The sequence below is a fragment of the Delphinus delphis genome, chromosome 5 (genome assembly GCF_949987515.2).
Source record: "Delphinus delphis chromosome 5, mDelDel1.2, whole genome shotgun sequence".
NCBI lineage: Eukaryota > Metazoa > Chordata > Mammalia > Artiodactyla > Delphinidae > Delphinus > Delphinus delphis.
In genome coordinates this window covers 35,597,643-35,622,760 of record NC_082687.1, presented here as the reverse complement: position 1 = coordinate 35,622,760, position 25,118 = coordinate 35,597,643, and the positions used below count along the sequence as shown (strand labels likewise).

The window sequence follows — 25,118 nt, the reverse complement described above, 5'->3', positions numbered from 1 at the left end:
TCGGCTACGCCCACCCCTTCCGCCTCCGTGGCCGCAGGCTGGGAAAGGACAGAGCGAGCGCGCCTGTGGAGCGGGACAGTCAGGGAACGCGGAGCGGAGGGACGCCGTGCTTTCCGGCGAGACCGCACCCTTACGTCTCCAGCTCCAGCGTCTGGGCCGGCGGACCCACCCCGTACTTCGCGGTTGCAGGAAGGGGCGGTGCGGGGCGGGGTCTCGAGGGCCCGTCACACCCGGAAGTGCCCGCCTGCAGCCCCGCCCCCAGCAGCGCCGGCAGGCTGAGCGAGCCAGCCGAGCGGGGCTGGCGGAGCTGGGCTACTTCGGGGGCGGGTGCGGGTGCGGCGCGGGTGTAGCGCGGGTGCGGGGCGGCGGGCGGGCGCCCGGGCGGATGGGACGCGGCGCGGCGGGCGGGCTGGGCAGGCGTCCGCAGCTGGAATGGTGCTGGCGGCGGCGGGTGCCCGCGAGCTGAAGCCTGAGAGGAGCCGCCATGGAGATGCCGCCGCGGCCTCCCGCGTGAGTGAGCTGACGGGCGGCGGGCGGGGCGGCTGCGGCCGGGCAGGGCCGGCGGCGGGCCGGGCGGCGGGCCGGGCGGCGGGCGGAACCCAGCCTGGCTGGCGGGCGGGGCGTCACCGCGCGGTGTGCGGGGAGGGTCCTCCGCCGGTGAGCGGGAGTCTCGGGAGGGCCGAGCATCCGCGGGATGGAGACACAGGATGCGCGCGAGGCCGTCGGAAAAGGAAGCTGCAAAGTACAGACGCCGGTGCCGAGAGGAATTCCACTCAGCTTGCCTGCTTCCCCGAATTCCTAGCAAAATTCTGTCCGAGGAGCTTGCACATCACTCGGAACGAGCCGAGCCGCGGCTGAACAGGGCATGTGACCTCTTTTACCTGGCACTGCAGAAAATCATATCCAGAAATCACAGCATCTTCTGTTTCTTTGGCACCCTGGGCGAATTAGTTAGTGTACGACCTATCAGGCACAGGTGTCTTTTTCCTTAGTACCCAAGTACAGTCAAGACCACCTGCGACAAAATTGTTTCCAGAAATAAGCTGAACAATTATGTGGGAGACATTGAAGATATTGCATTATTCAATACAAGATTTTTTTTTTTTTAGCATTTTGTTAAAAGTGGACTGTAAATCCCCAGGAGTTTTGAACATTTCAATTTTGATTTGCTTTCTTTAGTTTAACCTTTATGAAGTAACAAGAGCCCTTTGAATCTGACTTTTCAAACCGCCAAAAAATCTCATTCTAAGAACCGTGTACCTTTTCATGACAGCTCATTCTTGGAGCTTTATTGTTTTTCACTTAGATTTGGCCAGCTTCACTCCAGGGCAGTTGTATCACACCAGCCTCTTGTGGCTATTTGGCAGAATACCAGCCAAAATATAAATATTTGGCTTGGGCTGAAAATTTTTTTGATGTTGAGTCTTTTTAGGAGCGCTCATAGGATTCTGGCACTTTTAAAAAGTGCCTTACAGAAATTTTAGCTTGAGTGGAACAGGTCATGGAAATTTAAGGAGTACCTACGACTGTTGAATTGACCCTGCTGGGCTGGTAGGAATAAGAGCTCAGTTGCTTGGTGATGGCTGTCGCTTTGAAGACTTTGTCATCTGGTCATGTTCTTCAGCAGGTTCGGGAAGGCTCCTGAACCTCTAGGAAACGTGATGGTGGATTGTTAGCATCATGTGTGAGCACAGCATCAGCACATGAGTTCTGCCCAGGCTCAGAGGCACGCAAGGCAGGAAATGCTACTTGTCTATAGACAACACATAGTATAGAGGGTATCCCACATAGGATGATATTTGTCGTAAACCTGCCCCCTTTATATCAGTTCCCTGCAGTCCCTGTTTTGCTTCTGGAGCAGAGGGACCTAAAGGAAAGAAAAGGGGGACCTTAGAATGCAGGTGAGAAAAGGGTGTGGAAAAGCAGGCTCTGGAGGGAGGGAGGAGAGATATTAAAAATCATTTAAATAGAGATAATTAAAATGAAATAAATGTGTGCATGCAAATATTGATAAACTGAATCTAAGACATCAACTAATCAGAATTTTGGTGTTCAGCACAGTTCTTTGCTATTGAGACTTCATCAGTAGTGCTGGAACAATGAGAGGCTGAGATGTAATAGAAAGCCTGAATGCCAACAGGGATGAAAGAATAGTTGAAACCCAAACCCAAAAAACTCTGTTCAGCCATGGGTGGCTGAAGTTGGTGAGACTTTTGTTTTTGTTCATTTAATGGTAAATACAAATAGGTTTTGTTTTCATTTGGTCTATCTAGGAGTAGCGCCAATTCCAGAACTATAGTGTTTTTTTACCTTTCTGTGCATCAGAATAGTTTTTCTTCCCACCCCTTGACCTATTTGCTTCTACTCCCAATAATTTTTTTTCCTTCCACACTGAATCATGGGTGCTGGATTTGAGAAATGGCAGTTCTTGGGGAAGGAGCTTTGTCAGGCCTCACTGTGCTAAAGCTTAGCTAGGTCAGAGGCCAGTGCAAGTTATTGGGCGGGCTCAGCTTTTCATAAGGTTAGATTTTTAGCTTGAGCTTAAAGGCAAAGAAAGTTGTTTGAGGTGGGCTTAAAGTGCCTTGGATGATGTGGTGGAAGCAGGGACTCAGATCCTCTTTGCATAAATGTCTGTTTATTAATTCATTTCTTCTGCAAATGTTTGCATGCTAGTTTCTCCCTGGCACTGAGTGTGATACTTTTGTTTGCCCTTCTCTTTTAACAGCCAGTTTTGCATCCTTTTCAAATCCCACCTTGCTCCCTTTCAGCCTGTTAGACATTGTCTTGGAGGGATGCAGGTGACTATTAGTCCAGGCTCCCTAGTTCCTTCAGATGGGCTTGTTGAGATTAGGTTTTTAAAATTTCTTCTGCTCTTTCTACTTCTTGCCTTCACGTTCTTCTCATCCTTTTTGATTCTCATGTTGATTGTCATGGGCTTTATATCTCTCTTATTTTTTGCATCCTTGAGTGTATGTGGCTTTTAGATTCTCCTGCATTTTTGGATCTGGGTGATATTAAGACCATGGGACATTTGCCTGACTGAACCTGAAAAGCGTTCAACTAAAATTATATGTAGGTTAGCAAAGGAGTTGTCTCAGGCAATAAACTGAGATGTGTGAAAGGAATTGTAAACTGATCAGCCCTGACCTCAGGAATGTTTTATACATTCTAGCTTTTATAGTTATTTTTGTAAAGGATTTTCATAATTACTAAGTTGAAGGAAGACTGTGAGTATAGGACAGAGTGCATCCCTTTGACCTCACTGAAAAGTTTTCTTGGCCTTTATTTTCCTACTGGCCCTCTTTCACAAGTTGGCTTTCTCCCTGTAGGCCTTGCTTTCTTGCTTTTCCAAACATGCCTCAGATATACAGCCATGTCTTTTTTCAGTGAATTCCACATCACTGGAAGCTCTTGAGTGTTAGAGATGTTCAGCATAGGCAGACAAACATCTTGTTGACTGTATTCTGAGGGATTTAGGCAGCAGAAAATTAGTTGGATTAGAGCACAGATTCTCATATTTTTGGATTTCACTGACTGTAAAATTAAAAAAAAAAATGAAGTCCAACATAGAATTGCTAAGTTTTTTGTTTAGCCAAGTTAAAAAAAAAAGGATAAAATTATCATCTATCATCATCTTTTTGTAAAAGAAAGGACATTTTAGTGCCCCTCCCCCAATACAGGGAAGTACATAATCTCAGGCCAAAGGATAGTTCTTAAATTGAGTACATTTAGTTTTATGAAAACTTACACATTGTCCTCATTTTGTCACAGATCAATAAAAAGTTCATTGAAACCTGATGTTTGCGATCCACTGGACCAGATGACCTTTAATGTTCATTCTAATTCTAAGATTTAATTACTATGAATTTGGAACCTTGGCATGGGTTACCCCAGTATTCACTTGTTTGCCTTTTATAACCCTTTGGAATGTATTCTTGTTTTTGTTTAACTAGTCCTAAGTATAAATTGGGCACCTCTCTGATCATAGGTGAATCTCCTTAATGATAGACAAAGACGTTTAAAATATTCGGGAACGATAATGGCCCACATGGTGATGTTGAAAGAAGATGTGTGCGTCAACATGTGTTGAAGTGTCATATATAAGGAAAATTTTGAGGTGCATTTGGGAACTTGAGAAGTGGATTCTGAAAATAGGTAGCATTTATGTAGTAGTCTCTGATTCTGGGAAATCACTCCTCCCCCTCCCACCAAATAGTCCTAAACCTCTTGTTTCTAATTTACATTTTCTTATGCACATAGTAGGCATCAGTAGATATTAGTAAGTGTGCTTTTGTGAAGGTGATTGTACATCTACTCAGCTGTGGTTGTTACGGAACTGCACAAAGAGTGTTTATGAAAGCAAGTGAAATTCTTTCTTAACATCAGGTGGAAAGTTCTTTCAAGGTGATACAGAGAATGGAAATTGCCTTTCAGATGCTTTTCTATAGAATTTTACCAAATTCCAGATGTATTTACTGTTTACAATGAGAGAGTTCAGGTTTTTTATTCATATTTATTGGGTGCCTTCGGTGACCAGGCTTTGGGAATATCTCAGAAAACAAAACGAAGTCCCTTTTCCTCATGGTTGAAAGTGACAGTAAACAAATACATGATACAGTTACTGTAGTGGGTGGGTCTGTGTACTTTGTGTTGTGTGCTTTTCTGTCTCGAATTTCAGGCTATGGGCATTTGCTAAAGTATTTTTTGACCAGTTCTTTTCACTGATCCTGCCTTGAAAAACAGGCCCTTGCTTGCCATGACACTACTTTTTCTTGGTTTCCTGCTCTAGTTTTTAGGTTGTTAAAGGTGATTTACTTTATTTATTTTATTACTTTATCTCATTTAATCTTGTCAACAACCTACCTTATGAAGTGTAGTTCTCTTATTATTATTAGTTTTCAGAGGTTAAGTTACGTTCCCAAGCTTATCAAGTAGAGGAGAAACTGGGACTCTAATCTCTCTCTGTTGATTGCTTTTTTGGCTTACATGGCTTCTGTTCGTTGGCAGTAGCTGTTTCTCCCAGCTGCAGGCCTTGGCCAATTCTTCTTTTCAGTCGACTATTAATCACTAATTTGTGGCTTCATCTGTATCTTAAGCCTGGGCTCTAGATCTGTGCCTCAGTTTTGAATTTTGAGCTTCTTACGGAACATCTACCCTTAGCTCATACATCATATTCAACATGTCTAAAACTGAGTTTTCATATTTGTTCTCAAACTGACTTCCCTTTATAACATCTCCACTTAGTGGAATAATCATTCTTCTGGTCCTGGATATACAAAGCCTTGTAATGTTCTTTGATTTCTCTTTCTTTCGTCATCCTCCACATTTTATCAGCTCCCAGGAACTGTACAGTGTTGGTTTCAAGTGTCCATTCTGATTGCTGATACTCTGATGATACTCAAGGTTTCATCCCTTGATACCTGGATTATTTCTCCTGTTGAACTCTTAGGTGTTCTCTCATCACCTTCCAGTCCACCTATTGTTTTTACCCCTCACCCCTCACCCCTGCAACATCGAGTCAAGTCAAACACTTAACAAAACCATATATCTCAGCCAGGAAGTCTCAGCCCTCCATCATTTTGGCCTTATCTTATATGTTCAAAATCATTATGTGCCTTAACCTCCCAAGGTAAACTATACCTTCTCACAAGCCAGGAGTCTCCAGCCTTTTCCTATCCTGTCCTCAGCTAAAACAACTTAGAATTCCTCCAAGGCCCAGTTGGAGCCCCATCCCCTTCACAAAGTCTTCCTTGTATACATCAACTCATTCTAGCTCCTCTTTGCAATTCCTATACTATTTATAATTGGTAGCACATAATCTTGCACTTGTGTACGGACTTCGTGCCATTCCCTGGTGGTTTCTGAAGTGCCTTCTTAGTTGGCTGGTAACTGGAGAAGATTTCTGTGTTCAGCATCCTAATCACTCACCCTGCTTAGTATAGGGCAGCAATGGGCTAGGCAGTGCTTACCTACTTGATTTATTAACAGTGGTGGTGGTCTGGAGTATTGCCAATAACTTTTAATTTAGTGTTGCAATTAAAAATGAAGAAGGCCAAGAAAATCCATAAAAATGTATCTCCATGTTCAGTTTAGCTCCTAACTCCATATTTCTTCTTAACTGTGTTTACATTCACATAGTATTTAGTGCTTATACAGCTCCTGAGGCAAGTAGGTGAGGTGTCACTATCTTTGACTTTCATATTACATTTCCTATTGGACAGATCTGTGGAATAACAAAAACCTTATTTTATAAGTACACAGTCTGAAGCCCAGAGAGGCTAAGGGACTAATCCAAGGTCACTTGGTTAGTATCTGCAGGCTAGGACTGCAGTTCATTTCTTCCAGCTGATTTTGCTCCTCTTCCAGTGCCTTTTCATTAAATGCTGGGAAATGTAGCCCAGTCAACTGAATATGCCAAGTCATAGTGCTGCCCCCTTACCAGCCAAGTGATGGTAATAGGAAAAGTGACAAAAGAAAGTTCAGAAATGAGAGTGATAAAAGACATGGAAATGTTTGAAATGGATCATCAACCTTCTCCTCCCTATTTTAGCACCTCACAGATATCCCACTCTGACAATGCTGTGTTAATTGTTTATAACATATGCTTTAAAATAAGACTGATCTTGCATAAGACATGCTTTTACCCTGGTTGCTTTCCTGGTAGTAGTCACTATCAGGGACAAAAAGTGCCAGGTTGTCCTCTGTTTGTCACGTAGGTTAGAGGGAGCGGGGTTGAACTGAAGCAGAGCATTTTACAGCTCTGTTGTTCTAGCATCAGAGAGCTTCGTCACCTCTGCACCTCAGAGTCCCAGCTACCTCCTCCTGCCGGTGTTTCTCTCGAAGGCCACATCCTGGTCCTGGGGGAGGACAGGGCGAAGTCCCCCCTCCATCCTCCGGAAGGTTCATCACTCCGCTTTAAGTGCTAAGCTGTTTTAGTAAAATTGAGCATGGCCAGCTTTTCTAGACTTTTCCTTTCCAACTCTGGGAAATTGGAAACATAACTTTTAGCAATACATGTACTATACTAATGTATTCAGTGGCATTGTTATGATGTTGTCTGTATCGTGTTCTGTGACTGGATAGGAGTTTTTTTATCTCACAAGATGCTTCATACTCAGTTCTAAAGGTCTGTGTACTGAAGGTCTAATTCAAGTTCTTACGTGTCTGTAGGGCAGACATTAACATTATTTGGTAATATGACCATATGTTCATTGATTACAGTTAGTCTGCTGGGTCTGTACCTGATAAAAGTGTAAATTCCAAGCAGCTGAAAAAAATTTGCAGAGCAGGTCTTTTTGCATGTAGCTAATTGCAAAGACTGAAAGCACAACTCTACCACAAACCAAAATGTTTCCAGTGGAGAAAGCCTCCCACTTTTACAACCTCTAAGTAATAAGGTGGTTATTTGGGTGAGGTGAAGGATGTGAGTGTATTTTGTTAGGAAACTGTAGAGTGGCACAACAAGTATTAAAGTATGAGTTATGGTTGAATCTCTACTTCTTATATCCTGGACTTGTTATGGGAGCAATGTTCTTATGATAATCAGCTTCCAAATGCAAGTTTAGCTTGGAAGACAGCAGAGAAAATAGAGATATAAAGTAATGGAGAACTTCATAGCAGTATAACATGGATGGTGACTTTGAAAACATCAGCTGCTGATGTGAACTTGGCAGAAATTTATAAGTAATGGTGGGTGACTCATTGCAAGCAGGGGAGTCTTGCAGCTTTTGAGGTGTACAGGCAAAGGGGAGAGTAGAGATGGTGGCCACCCAGAGGCTGAGTATTTGTCGTGAATGTGAAAATGTCTGGTCCCCTGTTAAATTTTTCAGCTGCATCATTCACATGACTTACAGCATTATTTCCACCAGAAAACCTTGAAAACATAAACAACCTCTATTTCCTAAAGTGTTCGTTCTTTATCTGAGATGATTGTCCTGTGGTGGGAGGTAAGTGGGTGGTGGGGCATATTACATCACCTTCTTTTTTAAAAAATCATACATAGCTGTCTTTTCCCCCTACTTGTCGAGATGCTGTCATTCTGGTATGCCTAGACCTGTAAAAAGGGCTTGCCTGAATCTTCACATGAAGAGGGATGGTTATGGGTAGTTTAGAAAAATTGCTTGAGTCATGTGGTCCTTCTGTCCCCTCCATTGGAAATCACTATTCCAGAGCAAATAATATGCATCTAAAGAAACTGTATGTTATTTCTAAGATGTTCTCAAAATTTTTGCAGGAGGTTTAAACCTTTGGTTGGTTATGGAATCTTGACTGTTGGAAGGAGACAGCCCTTATTAGAGTCTTTGCCTCCTCTCTTGAGAATTCAGTTATTGGCAGTAGTGTGTTCTTAGGCAGAGTTAGAAAATTACCCGGTCTGAGAAGCCATCCTTACCTACAGCTGGGAATTTGTAGAAGAGTCAGTCGTGGAAGGAAGGCTTTTGGATTATCTGTTAGCAGTGTTCTGGGATCCAAACCCTTGAACCCTCAATTATTGTAGAATATGTGTTGTAACAACAGGCTGTTGGGTAGTTTTAACACTGGTTATGGGATGTAGAGTTGGGGGAAAGACTTAAAAGTGAAAGAACCTTGAAAAAGTATCTCCTCCAGATAGTTTAAAGAAGACGGTTCTCATAGTGAGGAGCTTTTCTGGAAAAGGCTAGCCCTTCGCTTCACAAGGGAAGCAGGGAGGTGTAACTGTACTTATGGTGTAACTTAAAAGGCAAACCTTTCCCTCCCACTTGGTTGCTTTCTAGTGGATGTTCATCTTCCACATCTGTAATTTTGGACATGATGTATCATTTTCTGTTACTCAGTTCTGCTTCTGAAGGAGAGACCATCTGACACAAAACCATATAGGAATTAGAAAATTGTAGAAAGGACTTCAGTGTTGAAAATGAAGTCTGTGGCAGGGTGCTGCATTTGTAAGGGGCTCTCAGTACAGAGAACACTTAAAAGAATGCGGTGTTATTTCTTATTTATTTCTTTAAGCCTTCGAATGGAATCTTTTCTTTGCAGAGTTTCTGGAGTATTAGAGAAGTGGGAGCTAAAAATATTTAGCTTTAAGAAAGAAAGCAGCAATATAAACATTGGTTGTTGTATGGTATCTGTCTTAAAGTTAATTCTTTAATGCAGGAAGTTTTAATTCCCAATTTCTTAAGCAAATATGTACACTCTTGACTCTTAATGATATTCTTTGTAGGGCAGAGTTGCTTTCGTTTCCATTCTGAGCATTGAAAGGCCTTCTATGATAGTTTTGCCAGTCCTCGATACTATATTTTCCCTCTGTTGTAAAGTTAAGTAATTAAATTTGAAGCAGATATAAATATCATTAACTTGCTACATATGTGGATATTCGGTGTTACGTGGTCAGAAAGTTTGTGTAGGTTGCATATATCTACATAATTTCCCCTTTTCCTACTGTTTTCTTAATGAAAAGGCGGTGGAAATGGCATTATGAGAATATGTCTTATACTAAAAAGTGTGTCCCCACTTCCCTCTGCCAGATCTGGATGTTCTTTCTTTCTTGGCTTCTAGCTCTTTTTCTTAGGCTGGGTGTAACATCCCTCTATGCATGTGCACGTGCGCACGCGGCCACAAGGAGTAGAGTGCACTGTCCCATTCTCCCACTCCAGCCGTGGACTCACCCACTGGAGGCAGCAATGGCACTAATTCGTTTGTAAGGTCCCTTTAGAAACTCAGTTGGTGGGGTAGCAGCTCTGATGTCCACTTCTAGTGGGTGAGCCCTCAAAGGATCAGGTATCCCTCAATAAGTGTTGATTCTGGGGGAGGGGGAACGAGCAAGGATAACTTCTGTGGTTAATGCTGGCTTATCTTAATGTTCAAGTACCCGAGTTTCATGGCTTCATGTACTACATTTCTGTCTCCAGCTAGATTTTTTTCTCTCAAATTCTAGACTCCTGTAATCATCTGCCAATTTGAGAACATCTTCACTTGGAAGTCTGATATCTTAAAACCAACATGTGTAAAAACTGAGCCCTTGATCTTCCAACTTCCAGACTGATTCTATCTGCAGCCTCCTCCATTCAGTTAATGGAAAGTCAATGCTTCTAGCTACTCAGGCTAAAAAACTTGGAGTTATTCAGACTTCACTGACATGGCACGTGCCTTCTGTCAACAGATCTTATTAGCACTCCTTTAAAATATATCCAGAACTCAGACACTTCTCATCACTGCTCCTGCCTCCACTGCTGCTACGCTGTTCTGAGCCAGTGTCATTTCCTCCTGCATTACCCTTCTCAGTAGCTTCCCTCTTTTCATCGTTGACCCATAGAGACTATTCTCAACCAGCAGCCAAAATGATCCTTTGAAAACATAAGTTGGGTTGTGTCACTGTTCTGCAGTACCTTGCCATTTCACTCAGGGTAAAAGCTAGTGTACCCAAATTGTTTTCTGCCTCAATCTCTTTATCTGTTATATGGGGATAATAGTAATTAGCTCACTCAGGGTAAAAGCTAGTGTCCTACATGATCTGTACTCCCCCCTCCGGCCCTGCTCTCATGTCCTGGAACACACGAGGTGCATACTGGCCTTTGCTCTAGTTATTCCTTCTGTCTGGGCCTTCTCCCCCGTCCTGGTCCTCATTCTAATCTCAGTTCTCAATTTGGCCTGCCCTGATCACCCTGTTTAATACTGCAAGTTCCATCAGTCCATCACCATCACCCCCATACTCCTCACTCTCTTTACCCGGCCCTCTTTCTTTGTTCCGTAGTTCTTAACTTCTAACGTGCCACTTACTCTACTGGTCTGTTGTGTGTACTGTCGATGCCCCCCACCCCCGCCCGCCCCCTGACTCCAAGCTCCCTGAGGACAGGGATTTTTATTTTGTTTATTGATATGTTCCTTGTGCCTAGAATAGTGCTTGGTACATAGTTGGCACTCAAAAATTATTTGCTGAATTAATAAAATAATATTTAAAGAATGAATTATTCTTTCAGAAATGGGTCAGGAAAGGAAGAGGTGTGAAAAGAAATGGTGCAATAAATAATGATGTTTGCCTTTTGTTCTTTGTGTGATGTATATACAAGTATGATTTTTTTAGGCTTTATTTGGTTTCCTAATTTATTAAACTTTAATAGCTTTATTAAAATATAATTTACATACCATAAAATTCACCCATTATAATTGTGATCGTAGTAAATTTCTAGAGTTGTGCAACCATCTCCTCAAAAAGTTCCTTTTGTCTGTCCATATGCAGTTAACCCTCCCTACAATGGCACCCTGATTTCATTTGTTAATTTTTTTGCTCCCAGATTTCGAAAGAATAATTTATACAGCAATACTAACATAGCTTTGTACTCTTAAAAATTACACATTTAAATATGATATTAACTATCCATTGCTTAATGTAGGAAATGGTATTGAACATTAGTGAAAAGAATGGCCTTGAGGGTCAGACTCCCTGCACTCTTATCAGCTCTACCATTTACCCAGATTGTTTTCTGCCTCAATCTCTTTATCTTTATATGGGGATAATAATAGTAATTAGCTCACAGAGTTGTTGTGAGGATTAAGCAATGAAAGAAAATTTAGTACAGTGTCTGCCTTAAAGTTAATACTCAGTAAACAGTTAAAGTAGGTCCAAAGTATATGGGGTGAATAACCTTGCAGGTAGAAAACAAAATTCAAATCAGATTCTAAGCTTCTGAGGTGTGTGTAAAATACGACCCAGTTCCTGTCTTGGTTTGTAAATAGGCCCACTGCAGAATGTAAAAGCAGGTTAATTTCCAACAGAGAAAATCATTTCTCAGCATTTCTTCTGAAGGTATCTGCTAAACCATGTTTACTGAATTTTCTGTGCCCATCTTTGAGAGAGCTTTGAAACCAGGGAGGTAATTATCTACTTTTTTGTTAAAACCACAGTGACCATCAGAAAGTGTTCTGAACTGTGTTTTAGTCTTGGGTTGAAAAATGCTGTGAGACTTCCTCTAAATGAGTGGGGGAGAAGGGCATTCATTGTATCTCTTGTAGCCTGATAAGTCTGAACTAAGCTATCTTTAATAAGATCTTTTTCTGTGTTTTGTTATTTTCTTTTATGTACAGATGCACAAAGCAGGGTCATCAGAAGCCTCTCGATTCAAAAGATGATAATACCGAAAAACACTGCCCGGTGACAGTGAATCCTTGGCATATGAAGAAAGCTTTTAAAGTCATGAATGAATTAAGAAGGTATTATTACATTAACATACCTTTATTTTTCACTATAAAGTGAATATATTCCCCACCCCTCATTTTTGCTTTGTTTGATACAGAGAACATTTAAAGCTTTTTCTGCAAGTTTTTTAAAGGAAGGAAGAAAGCAAAAAATTTATCAGAAGTGTGAATGGTATAAGGCTGCACTGTCCAATATGGTAGCCACTAGCCACATGTGGCTAGTCTGAATTGAGGTGCTCTGTAAGTGGAAAATAATGGATTTTCAAGACTAACAACCAAAAAAAAAGTAAAATATTTATTAATAAGTTTTAAAAATAATGCATTTTGAAATGATATCAATTCTAATATTGGATATTTTGGGTTAAATAGAATTTTACTTAATTCCATTAAATTAATTTCACTTGTTTTTATTTTTAAATGGATTACTAGAGCATTCTGACTTACATTATATTTCTATTGGACTGGCTGGTCTAGGGTTTCTAACTTATCCTTGCAAAGCATATGAAAACTTTTATTAAAATTTTTTTTATTGAATAGTTAATTTATAACATCATATTAGTTCCAGGTGTACAACATAGAGACTCAACATTTTTATAGATTATACTCCACTTAAAGTCACCACAAAATAATGTGTATATATCCTTGTGGCCTATCCATTTTATACATGGTAGTTTGTACCTCTCAGTCAAATCCACTACCCCCATCCTGCCTCTCCCATTCTTCTCCCCACTGGTAACCACCTGTGAGTCTGTTTCTGTTTTGCTATATTCACTAGTTTGTTTTCTTTTTTAGATTCCACATATGAGCTATAACATAGAATATTTTTCTTTCTCTGACTTATTTCATTTAGCATAATACCCTCTAGACCCATCCATGTTGTTGCCAATGGCAGAATCTCATTCTTTTTTATGGCTGAGTAGTATTCCATTGTGTGTATATACCACATCTTCTTTATTCATTCAACTGTTGATGGACACTTAGGTTGCTTCTGCATCTTGGCTATTGTAAATAATGCTGCTCTGTACATTCAGATGCGTGTATCTTTTCGAATTAGTGTTTTCATTTTCTTCAGATGTATACCCAGGATTAGAATTGCTGGTAGTTCTATTTTCAGTTTTTTGAGAAACCTCCATAATGTTTTCTGTAGTGGCTGTACCAAGTTATATTCCCACCAACAGTGTAAGAGTGTTTCCTTTTCTCCACATCTTTGTCAACATTTGTTATTTGTAGGTTTTCTGATGATAGCCATTCTGACAGGTGTGAGGTGATAGCTCATTGTGGTTTTGATTTGCTTTTCTATGAAAATTACAGATGTTGAGCATCTTTTCATGTGTCTGGCCATTTGTATGTCTTCTTTGGAAAATGTCTGTTCAGGTCTTCTGCCCATTTTTTAATCATATTGTGTTTTTGATATTGAATTGTATGAACTGTTTGTGTATTTTGGATATTAACAGCTTATCAGGCGTATCATTTGCAAATATTTTCTTCCATTTAGTAGGTTGTCTTATCATTTTGTCAATGATTTCCTTTGCTATGCAAAAGCTTTTAAGTATAATTAGATCCCATTTGTTTATTTTTGCTTTTGTTTGTTTTGCCTTAGGAGACAGACAAAAAAAATATTGCTATGATTTGTGTCAAAGAGTGTTCTGCCTATGTTTTTTTCCTAGGTGCTCTATGGTTTCAGGTTTCTATTTAGGTCTTTAATCCATTTTGAGTTTATTGTTGTATATGGTTTGAGAAAATGTTCTACTTTCATTCTTAACATGTAGCTGTTCAGTTTTCCCAGCACCACTTGTTGAAGAGACTGTCTTTTCTCCATTGTATATTCCTGCCTCCTTTGTTGTACATTAATTGACCATAGATGGGCAATTCTTTATTCTGTTCCACTGATCTATGTTTCTGTTTTTGTGCCAATACCATGCTGCCTTGATTATGGTACTTTTTAGTCAGGGAGTGTGATACCTCCAGCTTTGTTCTTTTTTTCTCAAGACTGCTTTGGCTGTGCAGGGTCTTTTGTGGTTCCATATAAATTTTAGGAGTATTTGTTCTAGTTCTGTGAAAAATGTCATGAGTATTTTGATAGGGATTGCATTAAATTTATAGATTGCTTTGGGTAGTGTGGACATTTTAACAATATTAATTCTTCTAATCTATGTACATGGGCTATCTTTTCATTTCTTTATATCATCTTCTTTTCCTTCATCAATATTTTATATTTTCAGAGTGTAGGTCTTTCACCTCCTTGGTTAAGTTTATTCTTAGGTATTTTTTTTTTTTTTGGTGGATTTTGAATGGGATTGTTTTCTTACTTTCTCTGATAGTTCATTATTAGTATATAAAAAAGCAACAGACTTCCATATATTAATTTTGTCTCCTGCAAATTTACTAAATTCATTTGTTTAATATTTTATTGGTGGAGACTGTTAGGGTTTTCTATATATAGTATCATGTCATCTGCAAGTAGTAACAGTTTTACTTCTTCCCTTCCAATTTAGATTCCTTTTATTTCTCTTTCTTTTCTGATTGCTGTGGCTAGGACTTCCAATACTATGTTAAATAGAAGTGGCAAGAGTGAGCATCCTTGTCTTGTTCCCGATTTTAGAAGAAAAGCTTTCAGCATTAATCGTTAAGTATTATGTTTGCTAACGGTTTATCATAAATGGCCTTAATTATGTTGAGATATGTTTCCTCTGTACCCACTTTGGTGAGAGTTTTTATCATGAATGGATGTTGAATTTTGTTGAATACTTTTTTTGAGGTGATAATGTGATTTTTATCCTTCCTTTTGTTAATGTGGTATATCACATTGATTTATGGGTGTTGGACCATCCTTGAATCCCTGAAATAAATTCCACTTGATCGTGGTATGTGATCCTATTTATATATTGTTGAATTCGGCTTGGTAATATTTTGTTGAGGATTTTTGCATCTGTATTCATCAGATATATTGGCCTGTAATTTTCTTTTTTTGTAATATCTTTTTCTGATTTTGGTATCAGGGTAATTAATGGTGGCCTTGTAGAATGAATTTGGGAGTGTTCAATCCTCTTTAATTTTTTGGAATAGTTTGAGAAAGATAGGTATTAGCTCTTCTTTATATGTTTGGTAGAACTACCCTGTGAAGCCATCCTGTCCTGGACTTTTGTTTGCTGAGAGGTTTTTTTTATTACAGATTTAATTTCATTACTAGTGATTGGTCTGCTCAAATTGTCTGATTTTTCTTGATTCAGTCTTGACAGTTTGTATGTTTCTGGAAATTTGTCCGTTTCTACTAGGTTGTCTAATTTGTTAGCATATAACTGTTTGTAGTATTCTCTTATGATTTTTTTGAATCTCTGTGGTATAGGTTGTTATTTCTCCTCTTTCAGTTTTTATTTTATTTGAGTCCTCTCTTCTTGCTGGTGAGCCTGGCTGAAAGTTTTATCAATTTTGTTTATCTTTTAAAAAAGCTCTTGGTTTCATTGTTTTTTGTTTGCTTTTTTTTTGGTTTGTTTAGTCTCTGTTTTACTTATTTTCCCTTTGATCTTTATTATTTCCTCCCTTCTGATGACTTTGGGCTTTGTTCTTTTTTTTTTAATTCCTTTAGATGTAGATTAGGTTGTTTGAGATTTTTCTTTTTTCTTGAGGAAGGCCTGTATCACTATAAACTTCCCTCTTAAAACTGCTTTTGCTGCATTCCATAGATTTTGGAAAGTTGTGTTTTCATTTTCATTTGTCTTGAGGTATTTTCTGATTTTCTCTTTGATTTCTTTATTGACCCATTGGTTTTTTTAGTAGCATGTTTAGTCTCCATGTGTTTGTGCTTTTCGCATTCTTCTTTTTGTATTTGATTTCTTGTTTCACACTGTTGTGGTTGGAAAAAATGCTTGATATAATTTGTGTCCTCTCAAATTTGTTGAGACTTGTCTGTGGCTTAGCATGTGATCTATCCTGGAGAACATTCCATGTGTACTTGAAAAGAAAGTACATTCTGCTGTTTTGGATGGAATGTCTTGTCTTGTAGATATCTTTTAAGTCCAACTGGTCCAATGTGGTATTTAAGACACTGTTTCCTTATTGATTTTTGTCTGGATGATCTGTCCATTGATGTCAGTGGGGTGTTAATGTCCCCTCCTATTATTGTATTATTGTCAACATCTCCCTTTATGTCTGTTAATATTTGCTTTATATATCTAGGTGCTCCTGTATTAGGTGCATATATGTTAATGAGTGTTACATCCTCTTCTTGTATTGATCTCTTTATGTATAATGTCCTTTGTCTTTTGTTATAGACTTTGTTTTAAAGTCTGCTTTGTCTGATATGAGTATTTCTACTCCTGCTTTCTTTTCATTTCCATTTGCATGAAATATAAGAAAACTTTTAGACAGAGAAAAATGTAAATCTCTCTTTGGTGGTGGTGGTGGTAGTGTTAGTAATTTGGGGGAGTAGTGACCTGCCCATTGCTAAGTAATTCTCAAATATGTTAAGAGTCACTGCAGTGAAAGAGTGACTTTAAAAGTTGATTGAAAAACGAGTAGCTTTTTTTTAATTAAAAGACTAATGTATGTATTAACAGGCTTGGTTTTATTTTCTTAGCATTTTGTGAAAGACATATATTTTCCCATCATTCCGTTTGTGAAAGTACATATATTTAAAAGCTAGGGCTAAGAAGGGAGTGACTTAAACTTTCCTTTAATCTCTCTATGCTATATCTTCCTGAAAGCTCATCCTTTTTTTTGTTGCATCATTTGTTTATTTCTTCTTTAATTAAAGATTCAGTAAATATTCATCTGCTGGGTGCTGGAGATACAATGGTAAGCAAAACAGACATGGCTGCTACCCTCATGGGGCTTATGATTGACTGCAGGAAGCAGGCATTAATCAAAGAATCACACAAATAATTTACTGTAAATTTTAATGGCAGTAACTGCTACAGGGAGGGCTATGAAGTTAGATAACAGTGGTCAGGGAAAGCTTCCCTGAGAAGATAAGAATAATTGTGCTGAGATCGAAAGGAAAAGAGAAGTAAGGAAATGAAGTCAGGCATAGGGAATGGCAGTGTCCAAGTCTTGTGGTGGGAGTGAGCTAGCCTCCTGGAGGAGCTGAGGGGTAGCTGGAGTGCAGATGGCTGGGGGGTCATGGCAAGAGAGGAGGCTGAGTGAGTAGGTGAGGGCCAGCATTCTTAGAGCCTTCTGCATTTTGGTCTTTATCAGGAGTTGCCGTGGGAGAAGCCATTGGAGAGTTTTAAGCAGGGATGTGACATGATCAGATCAGATTTGTATTTTGAAAAGAACACAATGGCTGCTGGGTGGAGAGTGGATTGGAGAGAGAGAGATAAGAGAAAATTAAACTAAATAATGGATATTAGATTTGTTTCCTAGTACTGCTCTGACATCAGTTTCAGTAAGTAGGTTTTCATTTAGTTTTGGGGAGAAAATATAGCTGGGATAATCCAGCAGGTCTGCCCATGCTGTTTCAGTTAATCTCGTTGCAAAAGTAGTTATTAGAATGTAAAATGCAGTCGTTATTAAGTGATACTGAAGGAAAAGTAAGAAAAATAGTCTGGTTATTTTGAGACATTTTCTTTTTCTTTGAAAAATCTAGAAAGACTGACTTTTAATAGGTCTATTCATGTTACTTTTCCCCCCACTCCCATGGGGCTGGTAGCCAGACCTTCCACTGATGTGTGAGTGGGCCCCTGTTGATGAAGGTCTCAGTCAGTAAACTACAGGGAGGGCCACACCTAGCTCTCCTTCCTGAGGTGAATGACCCTAGTTTTTGGACAAACTCTTTGGCCTTGGGCCAGTTGTTTTACTTTTTTGAGACTTAACTATAAAATGAGGGGAGTGGATGGAATGCAGTCTAAGGTTCATTGCTGCTCTGACGTTCTTTTGGCCTGTGAGGTTTTTTCCTGCTTCCCTGCATGTGGTGCACCTTGTCTCATCCTGGGATTACTTAGCTGTAGCCGTCATTCAGCTGTTTGTACCATTTTGGGGGTGAACTGTATGGCTGTGGAACAGTATGTTTTTGATCTTTGTGTTGCACCATTTCAGTAGCTAGCATGTAACCAGGCTAATAGTTGATGTTGATTTTCAGAATGAAGAATGACCTTTGAATAGCTGAGTCTTGGCTGCCACATCCACAACAAGGATTGTTTTAATGAAGTCAACGACTGCTAGTGTTTTAAAAAATGAACTCTCTTTGAGGCTCATCAGCACTTTTGTTTTTTAATGTCATTCCCTTTTCTCTTACCCTTTATTGCCAATTTTATGTAATTCTGTTTTTTTTTTTTTTTTTGCGGTACGTGGGCCTCTCACTGTTGTGGCCTCTCCCGTTGTGGAGCACAGGCTCCGGACGCGCAGGCTCAGCGGCCATGGCTCACGGGCCCAGCCGCTCCACAGCATGTGGGATCTTCCCAGACCGGGGCACGAACCCGTGTCCCCTGCATCGGCAGGCGGACTCTCAACCACTGCGCCACCAGGGAAGCCCTGTAATTCTGTTTTTTTAAAAATAAATTTATTTATTTATTTTTGGCTGTGTTGGGTCTTTGTTGTTGTGCGCAGGCTTTTCTCTCATTGCGGTTAGTGGGGGCTACTCTTTGTTGCAGTGCGTGGGCTTCTCATTGCAGTGGCTTCTCTTGTTGCGGAGCACGGGCTCTAGGAGCGTGGGCTCCATAGTTGTGGCTTGCGGGTTCTAGAGCGCAAGCTCGGTAGTTTTGGCACATGGGCTCAGTTGGTCCGTGGCATGTGGAATCTTCCCGGACCAGGGATTGAACCTGTGTCTCCTGCATTGGCAGGCAGATTCCTAACCACTGCACCACCAGACAAGTCCCAGTAACTCTTAAAACAAACAAACAAACAAACAAAATCTCTGAAGAAACCTACTCCTTGTACAGCTGAAAATCTTTTGTTATTTCCTGTCATTGTGTCAACTTCCTGCTGCCAGAAATAGGTAGCTGAGAGTGGCTTCCTGACTTCTGGGAAGGGAGAACTTCCTTGTTCTCTCCATTCTGCTCTTGGGCTGTCACCTCTAATAGGTAGAATATCAGCTGTACCCTAGAGAGTGTTGTTATTAACCTTTGGCTAATGAAAGAGAAATTTTAGAAGTAAAAGTCACTTTTCTTTCAATTATACTTGGTGTAAGGTATGGTTATGGGAATAGGAGGGCAGGAGTTTTGTAAAGTTTAAGTTATAGAATTTTTTTTTAATATAAATTTTATTTATTTATTTTTGGCTGCGTTGGGTCTTCGTTGCTGCGCACGGGCTTTCTCTAGTTGTGGCGAGCGGGGGCTACTCTTCGTTGCAGTGAGCGGGCTTCTCATTGTGGTGGCTTCTCTTGTTATAGAGCACGGGCTCTAGGCGTGCAGGCTTCAGTGTTGTGGCCCGTGGGCTTCAGTAGTTGTGGCTTGCGGGCTTTAGAGTGCAGGCTCAGTAGTTGTGGCGCACGGGCTTAGTTGTTCCTCAGCTTGTGGGATCTTCCCAGACCAGGGCTCAAACCCATTTCCCCTGCATTGGCAGGCAGATTCTTAACCACTGTGCTGCCAGGGAAGCCCCAAGTTATAGAATTATAACTTAAGTTTAACTTAAGAATTATAATTTAAATTTATAAAAATGGAATGTTACATTTTCTTTAAACTAGTTTTTCATTTCTTTCAGACAGGAGGCCCAGATATAGCTCTATGACCCAGTCCAATACGAGTTTGAATAACTTGCAATTATTGGTTTTAAAAACCCTGTGGTCACTTCTAAACAGTGTAGTCAGCAAGTATTTGTAAGTACCTGATTCTCCTTTGAAGTCAGCTAGCACGCCCAGAGGCTGTGTGGGAGCCAGAACCAGTGTCTGACGTGGCCCCTGCCTTTCGAGTGACCTGATTGTGCAGGAGATGTAGAGAAGAGGATGAGGTGGTGGAATATCGTGTGCAAAATGTGGGTCCTGAAAAGGATTCTCACAAGAGAAAGTCATAGAGGTGGTTTCGGTTGGGCCTGATAGGGATGCAGTAGGATTCATAAAAAGGACTGGAGAGGAAAGGCAGTTCCTGATCTGGATAATTGCACAAGTTAGGGATGGGCTAAATGTAACCTGTTTGGTAAAGTGAATCAAGAAGAGTTCATGCTGGGGAGTCTGTGGAAAAAGTCAGAATTATGGCAGGCTTAAACAATGTGATTCATTGGGATTTAATTCCAAGGACAGTGGGAATCAGTGAAGGTTTTTGAGAAAGGGTGTAGCATCATAAGACTAATGATGTCGAGAAACAGCCTGGCAGCATAGTGAAAGGCGAATCTTGTACAGCAACACATCTCTGGTGGGGAATTCAGCTCTGTACATTTCCTAGGTATGGCTTGGCAGGAGGAGGAGTTTTTCAAAGCACTAACACACTGACATTTTCAAAATCAAAGCAATAGACCTTTACAAAGTGCTTACTCTATGCAACACACTGTATTGGGCCTGTGGAGCAGACAGAGAAGCAGGCTGTACCCCGGACACACATTTGCTTGAGGACATTACACCGTGAGCTTTTTGAGATGACCCAAAAAGGAGCTGTCAGATTTAATGTTTTTTGTTTAAAATAAATTAAAAAAAAAAAGTCTGTTTTCTAGGATATGGGATAAGACTGGACTTGAGTTTTAAAAGTTCCAATGAGCATTACTGGGGGGCCAACCTATTATTTGTTTAGAAGAAAGCTAATATTGATCCTTAAGTTGCATTTAGGAGTTGAAACTTTTTAGCAAGGATAAGTCTTATGAAGCAGTTTGAATGTTTGCCTATATATCACACAGAAGCCATAAACATTTAGTTGTTCAGTTACAATAGCATTTCTTACATTCCAGAAGATAATTTAAACAGAAGATCCTGGATCCCTCTCTTAAGGGAATGCTTATTGTATTTTTCCCCCAGGACTTTTAGCCATTGTGGACCCAGATCATTACTAGGATTATATCTGTTGTGCATCTATGCAAACTTTGAGTTTGTGGCTCTTCTTTGGTTGTTTGTACTTTGTTGCTTAGGTAGCAAGTGAATTAAACAACAAACTGAAGTGAGACTACCTTTTCATAGCTTTATATTACTGTTTTTGAAAGAGATTTAGGAAATTACACAGGGTGTGAATTTTTTTTATCACTATGTATATATATTTCTGTAGTAAAACGTTGTCAGTTTCTTTTGTTTTTATATTGTACTAAAATAGAATATAAAACATTCCTTGAAGGACAGAGCAGTTGGGAAGGGTCCCTAAATCAAGCAAACTTGTTTATTTAAGAAAGTTTAAGAGACATTTTGAAGCTAATGTTCTCAATTTAACTGGTAATCTTCTACAGTGTATCTTAAGTACTTGTGATAGATTTCTTATTAGGTGGTGTTTGTTGAGCATGGATAAAACCATTAAACATTTCAAAGATGTGAAGAATGGATGGTAGTGAATGAATTTGCTTCTGTTTTGTCTTCTCTTTCCTGGTGTGGGGTACTGTGCTGCCTCAGGATTTGCCTTCAGCATCCCCTCCTAAGTCAGAAAATTGGAAGATGCTACCTTGGCTGTTCTTCTTTTAAATTATTATAGCTAAGAGTATCTAGCTCATGTTTTGTTTCACCAAGTTTTTTTAAAAAGTAACTTTTAATAAGGAAGTTTTCTTCGTACATATTCTCCATTTTCTACATGTAGTCGAGCTTTTATCACACATGTTCAGAAACTCACTCCAGCCATTTGTTTCCCCTCTCTGAAATCCTCATCTCTCCATTTTGCCTCCTCCCCATCATCTTTTCCCTGTCACTCATATCTTCTTTCACTTTATTTCTAATTATTCTTTTCGCCTCCTCTCAACTGTGACCAAGTATTCTTAAAAGTCCTCAAATCTGGAGTTGTTACCTTCCCTTCTCGACAAATACTCAGTAATGTGCTCCCCCCCGACATCTTCCTGTGGCTTGGTTTTGTCACTTTTCCCTGTCATTCTGTTCTCTTGATTCTATGTGAAATTCTCTATTCTGAGATCCTTTTCTAGTTTAAGGCAGTTTCTAAATCACTGACTGTAGTAGGTTTTCATACGAGTTTCCAAGTTGACTGTCATCCTTTCCTGCTTCCTGTTAGAAAATCTCAGCAGGTGCAAATCTGTTGAAGGGGCTGTGCTGTTTTTCAGGGCTCTAATTGTGGTGGTGAACCTTAGTAAGCCCAACAGCTAGGTTTTCCCTGTGCTTCACTGCCACAGAAATTCAAATTCAAACCATCATTGTTTTAAGATGAAGAAGGTGATGGTGGTGACACTTGTTATGGAGTTGTGTTGCTCTTCAAGATTATTGACATTTTAGCTAGGTTGCATCTCTCTTGTCTGTAAATGACACTATCAATTTTTGGAGATTTGGTTAAATATAACTGATTTAAGTCAGTGATCAGGAAGCCTTTCACCTTTAAAACAGCTTGCTTTCATTCCCCACCTCCCTACTTTCTGAGCAGCCAGAACCTGATGAAGTAGCTGATCAGCAGCTCCGCATCTGGCTCATCCTGTGCTTCCTCACTAGCTTTTAACTTTCTTGGCTTCTGACCTCTTGCCTAACTTCTTTTTCTGTCTTGCTCTTGTTTCTTTATCCTAACACTGATGCTGCTCCAAAGATGCCTTTGGGCACATTCCGAGGCTGTGGCTTGTGTTTGCTCTGTGGAGTCTGGCTAAAGCTCATCTCAGCAGCCTAGCACCTCGGCGGTTATTCTGATTCTGCTCCATGTGGCAGGAGGTGCCTCCAGATCTCACACAGCCTGGCACCTGAGGAAGAAAGGTGGACAGACGCTATCGATGTAATCTCTCCACCACCCCCACTTCCAGTAGAAAGTAAATTCTTGTATCGTGAAACTACCAATTATTTTAGATATCTCAGAGCCTAATGGCACATTTTACTTTAAGAAGATACACATTAGTCCCCCCTTATCCAAAGTTTTAGTTACTGTAGTCCACCACACTCTGAAAATATTAAATGGAAAATTCCAGAAATAAACAATTCATAAGTTTTAAATTGAGTACTGTTCTGAGTAGTGTGATGAAATCTCACTGTCCTGCTCCATTCTGCTTGGGACATGAATCATCCCTCTGTCCAGTGTGTCCCGGCCGTTAGCCCTCTTGGTTATCAGGTTGACTGTTGCAGTATCACAGTGCTTGTGTTCAAGTGACCATTATTTTAACTCATAATGGCCCCAAAGCAAAGGAGAAGTGATGCTGGCAATTCAGATGTGCCAAAGATATGCTGTAAAGTACTTCCTTTAAGTGAAAGGAGTGAATGTTCTTGACTTAGTAAGAAAAGAAAAAAAATCATATGCTGAGGTTGCTAAAGATCTGTGGTAAGAAGGAATCTTCTATCTGTGAAATAGTGAAAAAGGGAAAAGAAATTTATGCTAGTTTTGCTTTTGCACCTCAAACTATGAAAGTTACAGCCACAGGGCATGATAATTGCTTAGTTAAGATAGAGAAGGCATTAAATTTGTTTAGTAAGATATTTCGAGAGAGAGGTTACATTCACATAACTTTTATTACAGTATAGTTATCATTGTTATATTTTATTACTAGTTAATCTCTTACTGTGCCTAATTTATAAATTGAACTTTATCATGGGTATATATGTGTAGGAAATAACATGGTACATATAGGTTTCGGTACTATCTGTGGTTTTAGGGATCCACTGGAGGTCTTGGAATGTATCCACCATGATTAAGGGAGGCTTCTGTATATACAGCAGTGATAGGGTTTTCTAGTCTTAGGAATCCATTCCTTTGATATCAGAAAACCAAAGGGTGTCTAGATGTATTTGGGTATGATTCATTTTCAAAGCAATTTTTTTCTTGAGAAGGACCGATTTTCATGATGTTTCACTTGGGAGATGAGTGCCTATCTTTTTTTCTGTGTCATTTGAGTTTTACATAAGGCCTGTGTAACTCCTGTTATTCTCCAGACTTGAGCTTAGAAGCAGTTTTCTTTCCAGAGCTTTCCAGTATGTTTGGGCTTGACCTGTCTCCTGTGTACTCAAACACCGCACACTTGCCCTAATAGCTATCAATTCATTTTGTAAGTACCTGTCACCTTGTCTCTTTCCCCAGCTCCACTGTTAACTCCTTGCTATCACGGACATTGTCTTGTTTACTGTGGTAAACTGACATAGTCCTTGGTGCCCAGTACGCACTTTAGATATTTGATGAATGAGTGAATAAATTCAGATTTTGCTAAGTAGCAACTTTATTTATACCATTATTCTGAAAGACTTTTCCTTCTATAGTCCATTCCCTCATTAGATTTCACATAATAGGAATATAAACTCACCATGTAGACTTTGGGTATGGGCTGCTAAAACAAGTTTCTGTTATTTTTATTGCCGGATTTTATTTGTAGCCCTCGTCACCTAAAGTCACTCAACTTCTTGTGAGCATGCACACTTGGAATGAAGAGGTAAGGGCCAGAGTCAACAGACACACACACTGGCTGAATGATAAGAAGGTTGGTCAAATCTCTCTAGTCTGTGAGTGCTGTTTTAAAAACATGTTATTGCTAGAGACAGAAAGATACAAAATTGAACACTAAAACTAAGCATGTCCTTGATCTATAATGTGGCATTAGGCTCCACGTGACCTAACCCAGGGTGTGGCTGCATACTGGTTTGGCAGTGTTTTTACTCTATTAGTTAACTAACATCAGCTAATAAGCCAGGAAGGCCAAGATAATTATGTGATAGCCAGCGGGTGTTATGCTAGAAGATTTGGATCAATGAGTAATTATAATTGAAGTTGAATGTAATCAATTATGTGATTTGGAGGCATTCAAGTGTAATTCCACTTATGTTCCATCTTGAAACCAGAGCACTAGGAAGGATTATTGACAAAAGGAAAATAAACATAAAGATGCACTTGACTCACGTTTGAGCTGTGTCCAGATGACCTGGTCACCGTAGGAAACCTGGATGGCCCTGCTGACCCCAGCATCCCTCTTCTCCTTCTTGCCCATGCTTC

General features: G+C 39.9%; 1 protein-coding gene across 3 annotated transcripts in view; it reads left to right on the top strand.

Moving 5' to 3' along the window:
- Window positions 1–342: 342 nt before the first annotated feature.
- The window catches only part of KLHL2 (kelch like family member 2), a 124,571-nt gene continuing 99,795 nt past the window's right edge, over window positions 343–25,118 (top strand). The window contains exons 1-2 of one of the 3 annotated variants that reach the window (XM_060012190.1): window positions 343–510; window positions 12,058–12,183. In XM_060012190.1, the coding sequence (XP_059868173.1) occupies window positions 485–510; window positions 12,058–12,183 (152 nt within the window). In that variant the 5' untranslated portion in view covers window positions 343–484. Of the gene's footprint in view, window positions 511–1,844; window positions 1,902–12,057; window positions 12,184–25,118 lie in introns of those variants that run through there. The other 2 variants (XM_060012188.1, XM_060012189.1) reach the window with 2 other exon arrangements.